Consider the following 15,483-nt stretch of genomic DNA (forward strand, 5'->3'; position numbering starts at 1 on the left):
GACTTCCTAACCTCAGGTAATCCACCCACCTTAGCATCCAAGAGTGCTGGGAGGATTATAGGCACGACCCACTGCGCCCAGCCTACTATCTAGCTTTTGAATGCAGAAATAACAGATTATTTGAGAATCACTGGTTGTGAACTTTTAAAAAAATTCTTTGGGATTAGTCAGAATGTCAGTATTTTTCTGCATTTTGATAAGCCGCATGTTGGAAGCAGCAGTATGTTTAACGAACTCTTGGCTTTGTCATGTTGGTGAAACTCTCAAACTATTTTGGTTTTTAAAGTTCCTGCTTTTGGCTGGGCGCAGTGGCTCACACCTGTAATCCCAGTGCTTTGGGAGGCCAAGTCAGGTGGATCACCTGAGGTTCAGGACTTGACCAACATGGCGAAACCCCATCTCTACTAATAATACAAAAATTAGCCAGGTATGGTGGCATGCGCCAGTAATCCCAGCTGCTTGGGAGGCTGAGGCAGGAGAGTCACTTGAACCTGGAAGGTGGAGGTTTCAGTGAGCAGAGATCACACCACTGCACTCCAGCCTGGGCAACAGAGCGAGACTCTGTCTCAAAAAAAAACAAAAAACAAAACAAAGTTCCTGCTTGTAATGTATTGTTTCAGGTCCATTTAAATATGTAGCTTAAAAAGTTTTTTATCTTTTAATCTGAGTTTTATCACACTGAGATTTTTCAGTTAAGGTGTCACTGGGGATTTTAGAACCTCTGATTTTACAAATAGAGAAACTTGAGGATAGGTAACTTGGCTTAAATATTAGAATCAGGATTAGACTCCTTTTATCCTAGTCCCAGATAGTTGCTTCCTTTCTATCATAATTTGATATAATAGGATAATCAATAACCCCTTTTTGGAGAAGCTTGCTGGACAGAGATAATGCATATTATGGTAGACTTTGCTTTTGTATCTGATATCCCTCACTTTTTGTGTTTCTAAGTTCTCAAAGAAGTCAGATGGACACATTAAAGACCAAAGGCTGGGGGGAAGAGCAAAATCACGGAGTCAAAACAACACAATTTGTTCCAAAACAATGTGAGTTCCCAGATTTAGCCTTGTCTTAATATATTGACTTAGTTCATGTTAGAGTGTTCATGTGAGGTAGAAAATGGTGTACCAAAATACTGTCAAATCTCGCAGCATTGGGCCAGGCATGGTGGCTCATGCCTGTAATCCCAGCACTTTGGGAGGCCAAGGCAGGTGGATCACCTGAGGTCAGGAGTTTGAGACCAGCCTGGCCAACATGGTGAAACCCCGTCTCTACTAAAAATACAACAATCAGCCAGGCGTGGTGGCACTTGCCTGTAGTCTTAGCTACTCAGGAGACTGAGGCAGGAGAATCGCCTGAACTTGGGAGGTGGAGGTTGCAGGGAGATCACTCTACTACACTCCAGCCTGGGTGACAGAGTGAAACTGTCTCAAAAAAAAAAAAAAAAATCTCACAGCATTGATTGGGGGCTTATCTAGGAGTTTAGTAAAAGTTGTTTCAAGGTGAAGTAGATTCATAAAATGGCTCTGAATTATTATTCCTAAGCTCCTATATAGTAGCAAATATTTTGTGAGCTGAAATTTTATTATATTCTTTATATATCAATTTCCTTATATTTCTCCACTGACGGTCCACTAAATGACAGCTTACCAAATAAGCAGATGTCACTCAGTTTATAGTAAAGATTATATTTAAAGAGCAAAAAGATATAGGCATTTTTTTAGGCAACTTAGTTTATAGGGAGGCTAGTATCTTTGGAATTTACTGTACTGTTTCATTGTTGAAGAATTGCCTTGATATTGTGGAAACTCGGTAAGCTGAAATTCTAACTATATTATTCATTAATGAAGGAAACATTTAATATTTTCTTTACCATCCTCACAGATAGACTTGTTGAAACAAGGGGACCTCTATGTTCATTGAGAAGTGAAAAGAGGTACATTCATTCATTCTACACTTTAATATATATTTTATCAGCTGTATTTATGAGTAAGTAGTTCTGAGGAATTGTGAACTCTTTTCATTCTGGTAGTTAGTCAGCATATAAGAGTAGATAGGTAGCTAGCTCTTGGGTCAGATGCCCACCCTACCTTGGTGGGTTGCGGGGTGCCCTTTATCTCCCAGGCATCAGGGGTTGGGAGAAATGCATGATTCTTCGATAGGAGTGTGGGTGGAGTAGGGATATCTAGAGATCTGTGTCTTTAGGATAAGAACAATAAAGTCAGTTCAGCATACCTTAGGATTTTTGGATGATGGTTTATAGCAGAGTTTGTAAACTGTGGCCTATGGGCCAAATCTGGTCTACTTGCCTATTTTTGTATAGTACATTTCTATTGAAGTGTGCACATTCATTTGCATACTGTGTATGGCTGCTTTTAAATTACAGTGGTAGAGTTGCCACGATATGCCCAAGACCATAAAACCTGCAAAGCCTAAAATACTGTCTGTGCTTTTTCAGAAAAGTTTGTTGGCTCCTGATTTAGAGTATTATATAAAAAGGCAATTTTTATTTACAGATTATGAAATCTTATTTCTAAAACTAGAATGTGCTAGGTTTGAGTCATCTAGCAGAAATCTATCATCTCTCAATTATTTTCCTTAGGTGTTCAAAGGGAAAAATTTCTGATACAGAAAAGATGGTTGGACTCAGATTTGAAAATGAAAGTGTAAGTAAAAATCCTAGTTAAATCTGATAGCCATAGGCCAGGTGCGTGGCTCACGCCTGTAATCCTAACCCTTTGGGAGGCCAAAGTGGGACATTACCTGAGGTCAGGAGTTTGAGACCAGCCTGACCAACATGTAGAAGTCTCTACTAAAAATAAAAAAATTATCCAGGCATGCCTGTGGCACATGCCTGTAATTCCAGCTACTCGGGAGACTGAGGCAGGAGAATCGCTTGAACCCAGGAGGTAGAGGTTGCAGTGAGCCGAGATTCTGCCATTGCACCCCAGCCTGGGCAACAAGAGTGAAACTCCGTCTCAAGAAAAAAAAAAAATTTGATATCCATTTACTTACATAACTTATGTTTTGGTACCCATGAAAAAGAAGAAAAATTATATATATATTACTTAGATTGTTACTTCTGTTGTTTTCTTTAAGAAAGCAGTAAGCCAGCCAGGCACAGTGGCTTATGCCTGTAATCTCAGAACTTTGGGAGGCCAAGGCAGGAGGATCTTGAGCCCAGGAGTTTGAGACCAGCCTGGGCAACATAGTGAGACTGTCTCCACAAAAAATTTAAAAATTAGCCAGGCATGGTGGCACATCTGTAGTCTCAGCTTCTTGGGAAGCTAAGACAGGAGGATTGCTTGAGCCCAGGAGGTCAAGGCTGCAGTGAGCTGTGATCACACCACTGCACCCCAGCTTGAGTGACAGAACGAGACTCTGTCTCTTTAAAGAAAAAAAAAAAAGCAAGTATTGAAAATATACAACCTTTTTCTTCTTTCTGAGTTGTTGGAGTTTTGCCTCTGTACAGTAGCCACCTTTGTTTATGAGAGATGAACCTACCTCCATACCAACAGTTTACCTACATTTCATGGCTTCTTATGGAGAATTTCTTAAAAATCATACATCTCTGATAATGCTTTAGGGTGCTGGCAGAATTCTATTTGTTTACCACAATGGTGGTTATATAGGTGTTCATTTTACAAAAATGAATTAAGTGGTACATTAATGTTTTGTGCATTTTCTGTAATATAAAATGACATTTTACAAGGATAAGCTAGAATCGTTTAGTTAGCATAAAGATAGTAGGGATTTGTTCTGAGTGGTGGGATTGTGGGTCATATTTTTTGCTATTTAAAACTTTCATAATAATTTTTTAAACATACTACTTTTAACTGTGATAGGAGAACTGAAAATACTTTCTTCCTCCTTCCAGGGAAGCTGGTGAGTGTTCTGTTTCATGTTTGTAACTGAGGTATCCTGTGTCTTCGGTCTGGAGTTGTTTTGTTTCCCCTTGCAGGGACAGGCAGATATGATAAATCTACTCATTTGGGGGATTTGCTAATTCTCTTTTCTTTCACATTACTGACAGTTTTATATTTCATGTGTTACCTGTATTTATATTAGCAAGTATCAAACATGTCAGTAGAATTTAGATGCTTTTTTGATCAGAGGAGGGGATACCAGCTGGAGCCTGACCTATCAGAAGAAGTGTCGGCCCGACTCCGCCTGGGCAGTGGAAGCAATGGCTTACTCAGGAGGAAAGTGTCAATAATTGAGACAAAGGAAAAGAATTGCTCAGGCAAAGAGAGGGACAGAAGAACGGATGATCTCCTTGAACTTACAGAGGTATTGTTCTTTGTACTGATCCTAAAAAGAGGAATGTCTTTAAATAACCTCAGTTCTTCTAAACTTGAATGTTTTGTTTTGAGGACTTTCTCCGGTCTAAGGATGAATATATGAAAACAAATCAGGTCCATGATCTATTTATACATTTGGCTACACTGATCATTAGTGAGGCATGATCGTTAGTGGCCTAAGGGATCAAATTGATATTCAGCAAATGTGAGTCGACACAGTCATCACATATCTTGGAATTCAACATTCTCTGTAGATTCTAACCTTCAAATATGTTGAGTGAGTTATATAGTATAGGTTTGGAATTAGGAATAAGTCCACTGCACTTTTTTAAAAAGTGATATTGTTTACTAAAGTGTCCCTTTTGTTGATAATTGCATTTGAAAACAGTAAAAACTTACAGAACATAAAGAATGAAGGTAGTTAAAATTCTTATTTTAAAGATGCACCCACATCTTGGCTTCCTCTACAGTAGGAATCTAGTAGGTGAATCTCTATTGAATACTTACTATTATATTGGGCATGCAGGTGGAGAGAGAGATCCATAAAACAGCGAAACTATGTGCAGCGGGAGGAAGCAGTAGTAAAAATATTTAGAGGAAAATAATTTTTTTTTTTGAGACAGTTTCGTGGTTGTCGCCCATGCTGGAGTGCAATGGCACGATCCTGGCTCACTGCAACCTCCGCCTCCTGGGTTCAAGCAATTCTCCTGCCTCAGCCTCCTGAGTAGCTGGGATTACAGGCACCCACCATCACACCCAGCTAATTTTTGTATTTTTAGTAGAGATGGGGTTTCACTATGTTGGTCAGGCAGGTCTCAAACTCCTGACCTCAGGTGATCCACCTGCCTCGGCCTCCCAAAGTGCCGGGATTACAGGCATGAGCCACCATGCCTGACCTAGAGGGAAATAATTTTTAGTGGGTTTATAGATCTAGTTTTGTATCTTAAATAATGCATTTATCTGCATAATTCTTTTTTTTTTTTTTTTTTTTTTTTTTAGACAGAGTCTTACCCTGTCACCCAGGCTGGAGTGCAATGACACAATCTCGGCTCACTGCAACCTCTGCCTCCTGGGTTCCAGCAATTCTCCTGCCTCAGCCTCCTGAGTAGCTGGGACTACAGGCACATGCCATCATGCCTGGCTAATTTTTGTATTTTTCAGTAGAGACATGGTTTCACCATATTGGCCAAGCTGGTCTCAAACTCTTGACCTCGTGATCTGCCTGCCTCAGCCTCCCAAATTGCTGGGATTACAGGTGTGAGCCACTGTGCCTGGCCCACATTATTCCTTAGTATGATGATGCCATTTATTCCATAAACAGTCAATTGCTAGACTGCTGCCTGGTTTCCAAGTTTCTGCCTGTTTGCTTATTCTCTTTCTGTCAAAAAGGATGATATGACCCCTTAGATGTCCTAATCTTATTTTGATGTTTTAAAAGTTTAAAGGAGAGGCTGGGTGTGGTGGCTCATGCCTGTAATCCCAGCACTTTGGGAGGCCGAGGCAGGCAGATCACTTGAAGTCAGGAGTTTGACATTAGCCTGGCCAACATGGTGAAACCCTGTCTTTACTAAAAATACAAAAAAATGGCCAGCATGGTGGCACATGTCTGTAATCCCAGCTACTCAGGAGACTGAGGCATGAAAATCGCTTGCATCTGGGAGGCAGGTTGTAGTGAGCTGAGATTTCGTGAGACTGTGTCAAAAACAAACAAACAAAAAGCTTAGAGTGGAAATCAGGGTTTTAGTATTATGAAAGGAGCAAAGGCCAGTAAATTAGACACAGCTGGGTTCAAATCTTCATTCTACCTTTTAATAATTATATGACTTTGAATATGTAAAATAAATTCTCTGAGCTTCAATTTTCTCTTCTATAAAATGGTAGTGATACCTTCCCAACAAGTAAGAATGTGCTTCAAGTATCTAACACCATGTTTGGCTTACAGGGCTTATACCTGGTAGTAGGATAACTGAGACCATACTTTAGATGTAAATAATTATTATTATTGTTTCCACAAGCTACTAATTGAACAAGCATTTGTTGTAAATATTAGGAAGACTGCTTTGTAGTTATAAGTCAGAATGTTTTCAGGGCTGGTGCAGTGGCTCATGCCTAGAATCCCAGCACTTTGGGAGGCAAGGGCGGGTTTTGCTTGAGCCCAGGAGTTTGCAGCCAACTTGGGCAATTAATGAGGCCCCATCTCTATTACTAAAAAAAAAGGATAAATTTTTTTCATACTGTAGTTTAGTAGGTCTCTGATAGTATATTTTTCTCAAGAGTCAGATGCTGCTGAGATGAAAAACTTTTTTCAGCTCAGATTTTTCAATAACTGATAATGGTTCTATATTAAAATAGTAACTTTTGGACTTTCTAATTCAGGACATGGAAAAGGAAATTAGTAACGCCTTAGGCCATGGCCCACAGGATGAAATCCTAAGTAGTGCTTTCAAATTGCGAATTACTCGAGGAGACATCCAGACATTAAAGAATTATCACTGGCTCAATGATGAAGTAAGTCGTATTCCCCTCCCCCTTTTGGCTATCATGAAGTTTAACTATTTATTATCTTTAATCACATTGACTCCTACCCAGTTATAGGGTTTGGTAAAGCAACTTTTAGTTTATAATTAAAACAAAGACATCTTAAATCTTAAAAAGCTGGTGAATTCTGATTTTCTGCCTGGAATTGGTGATGTTTCCCTTTTCTGCATCTGTACTTTGTTGCATCCACCTCTTCATTTACTAGTCTCCAATAAACCCTGGGCACAGCTGATGAATGGAAGGAAGCAGCAAGTGGTATTATATTTTAGGTGAATTCTTATAGTAGCTGTTTTATTTTTTGAGTAATAAAGGGATATGTTGATTATTATATACTGTATGTATTTTTCTTGTTTTTTTTTAAGATGGAGTTTTGCTGTTGTCGCCCAGGCTGGAGTGCAATGGTGCGATTTCAGCTCACTGCAACTCCAATTCTGGGTTCAAGTGATCCTCCTACCTCAGCCTCCCAAGTAGCTGGGATTACAGGTACCCACCTCCATGCCCAGCTAAGTTTTGTGTTTTTAGTAGAGATGGGGTTTCACCATGTTGGCCAGGTTGGTCTCAAACTCCTGACCTCAGGTGATCCACCCACCTTGGCCTCCCAAAGTGCTGGGATTGCAGGCAAGCGCCACCACGCCCAGCATACTTTTCTTTGAGTATTAACTGAAAAATTTTGCCTGACTTGTCTCTTGTATCCTTAATATATTTAGCAAAAGCTGGCTCTTAAGTTCTTGACAATTTTGTGGTGGGTTTTTTCCCTAACTGCAGCCCCTGCATCTTCTCTCTTTGCTTCCCTTCCTGTTTTCCTGTTTCCCCTATGACTAGTTACTTATAAACAGATTTATTGAAAACAGGAATGTTTTGTTAAATGTAATTTGTTTATTGTAGAAAATTTGGAAAATATAGGAAAACTAAAAAAATGACTGTTCAAAAGTACCACCACTCAAAGATAAATAAAATGTGAATATTTTGGTGTATGTCCTTCCAGTTAATATTTTTAAATTGAAGTCTAATTTATATGCAGTAAAATTCACTTACTGTTAATATTTATGCATTTTTTTTGGTGTGATACAGTTATGTAGATCTTTTCATTATTACACAGACTTTCTTCTTGAATTCCTTCTTCTGGCTATTAAGTGTTACTAACATGCCTTAAAAGTATGGTTTCAGCTGGATGCGGTGGTTCACGCCTGTAATCCCAGCACTTTGGGAGGCCAACAGGCAGATCACGAGGTCAGGAGTTTGAGACCAGCCTGGCCAATGTGGTGAAACCCTATCTCTACTAAAAATACAAAAATTAGCCAGGCATGGTGGTGTGTACTTGTAGTCCCAGCTACTCGGGAGGCTGAGGCAGGACAATCGCTTGAATCTGGGAGTCGGAGGTTGCAGTAAGCTGACAGCCTGGGCAACAGGGCGAGACTCTGTCTCAAAAAAAAGTACAGTTTCATTCCTTTTTCATGTGTCCCATTTTGCACTGATCACTTTTTTTGCTGTCATTTTCTTTAGACAGTCCTTTTATCCCCCCCGCCCCCTGCCGGCTTTTTTTTGAGACGGTGGCACCTGCCACCATACCCTGCTAATTGTTGTAATTTTAGTAGAGATGGGATTTCACCATGTTGGCCAGGCAGGTCTCGAACTCCTGACCGACCTCAGGGGATCCACCTGCTTCAGCCTCCCAAAGTGCTGGGATTACAGGCATGAGCCACCGTGCCTGGCTCTATCCCCTTCTTTAGTACCTTACCTTCAAATTTGTCCTTATTCAGGTAGAAATTTAGTTTTGATAATATATTTGTCATGTTCCAGCTTTCACTCCCTTGGTATTTTGTAGGTCATTAATTTTTACATGAATCTTCTGGTGGAAAGAAATAAAAAGCAAGGCTATCCAGCACTTCATGTATTCAGTACTTTCTTCTATCCTAAATTAAAGTCCGGGGGTTACCAAGCAGTTAAAAGATGGACCAAAGGGGTAAATCTCTTTGAACAAGAAATTATTCTGGTGCCTATTCATCGGAAGGTACATTGGAGCCTGGTGGTGAGTAGAGAAGATTAATAGTTAATTATTGGACTTTGGATAAAGACCATTTTTTTTTTTTTTTTGGAGATGGAGTTAGGCTTGTTACCCAGGCTGGAGTGCAATGGCGCGATCTCGGCTCACTGCAACCTCCGCCTCCTGGGTTCAGGCAATTCTCCTGCCTCAGCCTCCTGAGTAGCTGGGATTACAGGCACGCGCCACCATGCCCAGCTAATTTTTTGTATTAGTAGAGACGGGGTTTCACCATGTTGACAAGGATGGTCTCGATCTCTTGACCTCGTGATCCACCCGCCTCAGCCTCCCAAAGTGCTGGGATTACAGGCTTGAGCCACCGTGAATAAAGACCATTTTTAAAAAAGAATGCTCCCCTTTTCTGCCCAGGGTATAAAGACCAGTAGTATATGTTATAAGCATACTCTGCAGAGTCTCTTTTTAGTTTTTTTTTTTTCTTAGTGCCCCCTCCTTCACCCAACCCTTTTTAGTTCTTTTTATTCATTCTCTAAAAAAATTGTATTACTATTTTTTAAAATGAGAGACTAGGCCTCGCTCTGTTGCCCAGGTTGAAGTGAATTGGTGTGATCATAGCTCATTGTAGCCTGGAACTCCTGGACTCAAGTGATCCTCCTGCCTTAGCCTCCTGAGTAACTAGGACTACAGGCATGGTCCACCGTGCTTGGCTAATTTTATTTATTTATTTATTTATTTATTTGGCAAGATGGAGTCTTGTATATTGCCCTGGTTGGTATCTAACTCCTGGCCTCAAGTGGTTCTCTTGCCTCAGCTTTGCAAAGTGCTGGGATTACAGGCGTGAGCCACCATGCCTAGCCTTTTTTTTTTTTTTTTTTTTAATTTTTTTTTGTTTTTAGAGACAGGGTCTCATTCTGCCACCCAAGCTGGAGTGCAATGGCACAACCATAGCTCACTGTAACCTCAGCCTCCTTGGGAACAAGTGATCTTCTTACTTTGGCCTCCCAGGTACCTGGGACTACAGACATGGACAAGTATGCCTGGTTAATTTTTTAAAATTTATTTTTTATTTTTTTGTGGAGACAGAGTCCCTAGTCTTGAGCTCCTGGCTTTAAGCAGTCCTCCCACCTCAGCCTCAGAATGATGGGTGAGCTACCGTACCTGGCCTCCTTTTTAGTTCTTGAGTTGAACAACTTAGAAGGCCAGAAGACAAAGTCCTTGTACTTGAGGACCTTTCATTTCTAACAGGAAAGAGTCTTAGTACACATAAGCGTTATTATATTAGTTTTGTTTGTAAGATAGTACAGGTTTATTGTAAAAAAAAAAAAAAATGCAGATATAAAGCCAGATGTGGTGGCTCATGCCTATAATCCCAGACTTTGGGAGGTCGAGGCAGGAAGGGTTGCTTGAGCCTAAGAGTTTGAGACCAGCCTGGGCAACATGGCAAGACCCTGTCTATACAAAAATTAAATAATTTGCCGGGCATGGTGGTGTATACCTGTGTCCCAGCTACTTGGGAGGCTCAAGTGGAAGATCCCTTGAGCCCAGGAGGTCGAGGCTGCAGTGAGCCCTGATCGCAGCACTGTACTCTAGCCTGGGTGACAGAGCAAGATCTTGTCTTAAAAGAAAAAGAAAAAAGAGAACAAGAAAGAAAGAAAAGAGAAGGAAAGAAAGATACAAAGAAACAACAAAAAGTCTTATCACTGAGAGGACCACTAATGTTTCAACTAAAAATAGACATTTTACTAAAGATACATAAGATCAATCTTTAAAAAATGTAATACATGTACCAATATCATGGAGTTCTAGGTTACTTTTTAAGTGTAACTTAGAACTCCATTTATATTGGTACATGTATTGATTTTCTAAAAGATGTTTATTTTTGGAAGTAAAATTCTCACTCCTCTTACATTTAAGATATTTCTGGATGTTGTCTTTTTCCATTATAGGTGATAGACCTAAGAAAAAAGTGTCTTAAATATCTGGATTCTATGGGACAAAAGGGCCACAGGATCTGTGAGATTCTCCTGTAAGTAAATGTTGAAACCTTCACTGTTGCCTCACTACCCCCTGTTGAGGTGATCTCTCTTCCATCTCATCTAGGAAGCTGTATGGATGGTGGTCTAATGTATAGTTAGGGCTGTTTCAGGGCTTAGCATGCATTTTATTTTTTTGTCTAAAAATAATAGCTGATTTCAACTGAGAAAATGTGTTTAGTACCATCACTGACAACAAGTTTGTCATATGTTATGATGTAAAATAGATCTTACTAGAATTCTGTGATTTGAATTAGATTTCTTTCGTATTGATACATTATTCTGAATGTTCTAAGGAACTGTTAGTTGGGGAGTATTAATCCTCTAAATTCTTAAGCCCACTCATATCTTTATGCTTTCCATGAGAGTTGGGTTTATCTCAGAACTCAGAGGCAGTGTTTGAAGTGTGTGGTTTGTAGGTGATTGTTTTAAATTGTAATTGCTATAATAGAAACCTGTCTTTAAAGCATAGCTACTTCTTAGCTATGTAAAGTAGTTACATGAAGTGAGAAAATGCATCAGTAAGATTGGTCCATTTTTCCTTTTCTGCTCACTAGAAGCAATGAAGTTCCTTCTTTTAACTTTAGTAAGGACAGATGAATCTTGTGAAGAAAAGTTATTAACAGTAATTAAATATTGTTTTAGTATAAAAGATTATTTTTATTTATGGTTGTTTATCTTGAATAAAAAGTATCGAGAAGAAATTTCTAAAAATCATAAGATACACCAAATTGTTTATAAAATGATTATTCTCTTCTAGTCTTTTCTTTGTATGATATGTATAAATTGTACACACATAACATTTGTGTTCACACATACACATATATTATCCCATGTACAGAAATGTTCTTACTGGGATCATACAGTACAGTTTGATGTACTGCTTATAACAAGATTTGAAAATTCACACTTTTTTTTTTTTTTTTTTTTAGTTGGAGTCCATGTCGCCCAGTGCAGTGGCGCGATCTTGGCTCACTGCAACCTCTGCCTCCCAGTTTCAAGTGATGCTCGTGCCTCAGCCTCTTGAGAAGCTGGGATTACAGGCACATGCCACCACACCTGGATAATTTTTGTATTTTTAGAAGAGACAGGGTTTCACCATGTTGGCCAGGCTGGCCTCGAACTCCTGACCTCAAGTGATCTGCCTGCCTTAGTCTCCCAAAGTGCTGGGATTACAGGCTTGGGCCACTGCCCCCAGCACATTCAGACGTTTTTCTGAAGTTGAAATGTTCTGATGGTATCTGAGGCCCTGCTCCCTTTCTTGATGGTCCTAGTCCAGTTTTTCTCAACGTTTTTCCTTTTCATTTTCACCCTTGCCCCAGAGTGAAAAATTCAATTAATTTAATTTCTCTATAACAAGAGAAAATAATATCAGGGAATAAGACTTCCTTGTTGAGTTGAGCTTTAGAGAGCTTTAAATCACTCTTAAGATTTTTGCCTCCCAAGAAACAGTTTTTACCACCTTGGGAGCAATATTGCACCATTTAGAATGTGTGCCATGGTCCAACGCTGGCTTATCTTACATGCAGGTTAGGATAAAAACCAAGACACTTAAGTTGTTAACCATGACAACTTTCTGGAGATGTGAATTTAATTAATCACTCTAAATACTTTATATTGCTCTGAGAATATGGAAATTTTTCTACATAACCACAGTGTCATTATAACACTTAAGAATATTAAAACTCAATAATATAGCCCACCTACTCCCAGTCCAGGAGCCAGTCAGGATTCATGCATGTTCTTTTTTTTTTTTTTTTTTTTTTTTTTTTTTTGAGACAGTCTCACTCTGTTGCCCAGGCTGGAGTGCAGTGGCACAATCTCGGCTCACCAACACGTCCACTTCCACCTCCTGGGTTCAAGTGATTATCATGCCTCCCAAGTAGCTGAGATTAACGATGCACACCATCACGCTCAGCTAATTTTTGTATTTTTAGTAGAGACGAGTTTTGCCATGTTGACCAGGCTGGTCTTGAACTCCTGACCTCATGTGATCCACCTGCCTCAGCCTCCCAAAGTGCTGGGATTACAGGCGTGAGCCACCGCGCCAGCCCATGTGTGTTCTTAGTGTCTCTTTAGTCTCCTTTAATTTAGAAAAGTCTTCTTCCCTTTTTCTCTTTTTCATGGCAATAGCTTTATTTATTGAGTCCAGGCCAGTTTTCTTGTTTTATAGCTATGTTTCTTGTTGTATGTATCTTATCTTTCTTTAAGTGAGAAACAGCATGTTGAAAATGTTTTAAAATTGTATGTGTGAGGGTGGGGTAGAGAACTAGAAGAATACATAGCAAACTTTTAATAGTAATTATTTTGTAGTGATTATTACAGGGGTCTTTGGCTTTTTGTGTTATTTTTTAAGCTTAATTTTGGGTATGAGGCATCTAATGATTATCAACCTGATACCTATTTCAACTTTTAAAAACAAGCATGTATGATTTTTGTAAGCAGGCCTCCCCAAATTAAATTAAAAATTCCAAGAAGAGTCATGTTTTTAAAAGGCTGATGAACATGGATTTGAGAATGGCACATCTGTTTAACATCACAAAGCCCTCTGTAACCATAATGGTTCATTTCTGTAGGGATTCATTGATGTATTCCTTCTTTCTTTTGCTTTTTAGTCAGTATTTACAGGATGAAAGTAAGACCAAAAGAAATATTGATCTGAATCTTTTAGAGTGGACCCATTACAGCATGAAACCACATGTGAGTGACCATCATCTATAGTTGACATACTTTGTTGCGTTTACTAATAGTATATTATTCAATTTTGGCTCCCTTCCTGCCCTTCCTCCCTCCCTGCATTCTTTTAAAGTACACATCTTTTCTTTCTTTCTTTTTTGTAGAGATGGGATCTTGCTTTGTTGTCCAGGCTGGTCTCAAACTCCTGGCCTCCCAAAACAAAGTGATGGGATTACAGGTGTCAGCCACCATGCCTGGCCAAAGTATACATCTTAAGAATGATCTGCTTCTAAATCTTTAGCAATTAATTTAACTAAAAATGGTTGCTTAGCTTTCATCTTCTTGCTGCAAATGTAAATAGTAACCATATGCTTGCATCTCTCTCACAGAATTGGGAAAAAAAAATAATAAATTCAAGTTGGCTAATTTCCCAGTTGGTGCTAATGAAAGTTTGAAGCTTTTTTCCAAAATTTATCTGGGAATTTGTTTATTTAGGTCTTAGGATCTAATGCCAAAAAAAGCTTTTTTTTTTTTTTGAGATGGAGTCTTGTTCTGTCACCCACGCTGGAGTGCAGTGGCGTAATCTCAGCTCACTGCAACCTCTGCCTCCAGGGTTCAAGCAATTCTTCTGCCTCAGCCTCCTGAGTAGCTGGGATTACAGGCACGTGCCAACATGCCTGGCTAATTTTTGTATTTTTAGTAGAGAGGCAGTTTCACCATGTTGATCAGGCTGGTCTCCAACTCCTGACCTCATGATCCACCCGCCTCAGCTCTGAGAGTGCTGGGATTACAGGCGTGAGCCACCGTGCCTGGACATAATTTTAATTTCTAAATGGAAAAATCTCGGCCAGGAGCAGTGTGGTGGCAGGTGCCTGTAGTCCCAGCTACTCGGGAGGCTGAAGCAGGAGAATCACTTAAACTTGGGAGGCAGAGGTTATAGTGAGCAGAGATCATGCCACTGCACTACAGCCTGGGTGACAGAGCGAGGCTGTCTCAAAAAAGAAAAACGTTTGAAGGATAAGCTTTGAAATTTTCTAAGGAAAGCACAGATATAAGAAGAGTCTGTTAGGATGAATACTATGTTCTGATATGGGAAATGGAATAAAGAAAACAAATTTTCTTTCTTTGTATATTGTAGTTTTGTCCATTCTGTGAGAGATGCTGGGCTCAAGAGAAAAGTGTGAGGTATCTGCATATGTATGGGTGGTATGTGTTAAATTTTTAAAATCATAATCAACTTCATTACTCTGAATAAAAATTGAGCTCTTATCATCTAGTGTGTTTTCCAGTAGTGGAAGTGGCCTCTCTCATACGCTTACTAACTTGTGCTGCTTGTGGCTGACAGCCAGTGGGTGCTAGGGACTGCCAAGATTAGGGCAACACAGGCCTGGAGCAGGTGTGAGCTTAGTGGGTTTAGAATCCACCACCTTTGGCTTATTATGCTCTTAGTGCTGCTTGTAGCAAGTCTTGTTTTTGCCTTCGGACAGAACTGATCCATGAAGGCAAGATCCTAATTGGTTAAAGCCCATCCAGGAACTTCTCTCTGTCCACCTTGAAGCTTGTAGGGGTCCAAAGCAGTAGTCTCATTTTTTTAGCTAGAGAAGAGAAGGTATATTTCTGATTGACCACACTTGGCCCTTTTTAAAAATTGATAAATGCTTCTGAAATAATTCTGACTAGAATCCCTGGTAGTAAACCTCCTTTCAATTTAGTTTCTTTGAGTGGGAGCTGAGAATGGAACTCTTTGTTTTTTTCTCTTCTGAAAAACATTTCCTATGGGGTCATGCACGCCATCTCATAGGGTTTTTATACCACATAGAATAATTATGCTTTTGTATATGACTGTGTTTAGGTAATACTTGATTTAATATTTACCTTTATAATATTGTTTATCCACAGCAACATTTAGAAAATGTTCAAGGAGTTTGTATTTAAT

General features: G+C 39.5%; 1 protein-coding gene across 13 annotated transcripts in view; it reads left to right on the forward strand.

The window, feature by feature from the left end:
• Positions 1-15,483, forward strand: part of SENP2 (SUMO specific peptidase 2) — a 45,819-nt gene that overhangs the window by 25,067 nt on the left and 5,269 nt on the right. For 6 of the 13 annotated variants that reach the window (XM_064366895.1, XM_064366899.1, XM_064366898.1 and 3 more), the window contains 8 exons: positions 952-1,046; positions 1,885-1,936; positions 2,603-2,666; positions 4,114-4,290; positions 6,678-6,809; positions 8,665-8,868; positions 10,785-10,864; positions 13,487-13,571. In XM_064366895.1, the coding sequence (XP_064222965.1) occupies positions 952-1,046; positions 1,885-1,936; positions 2,603-2,666; positions 4,114-4,290; positions 6,678-6,809; positions 8,665-8,868; positions 10,785-10,864; positions 13,487-13,571 (889 nt within the window). Of the gene's footprint in view, positions 1-951; positions 1,047-1,884; positions 1,937-2,602; positions 2,667-4,113; positions 4,291-6,677; positions 6,810-8,664; positions 8,869-10,784; positions 10,865-11,803; positions 14,172-14,685; positions 14,754-15,483 lie in introns of those variants that run through there. The other 7 variants (XR_010338937.1, XM_064366900.1, XM_064366897.1 and 4 more) reach the window with 6 other exon arrangements.

The sequence above is a fragment of the Aotus nancymaae genome, unplaced genomic scaffold (assembly GCF_030222135.1).
Source record: "Aotus nancymaae isolate 86718 unplaced genomic scaffold, 86718_ANA_hifiasm-v0.15.2.pri h1tg000067l, whole genome shotgun sequence".
Lineage (NCBI taxonomy): Eukaryota > Metazoa > Chordata > Mammalia > Primates > Aotidae > Aotus > Aotus nancymaae.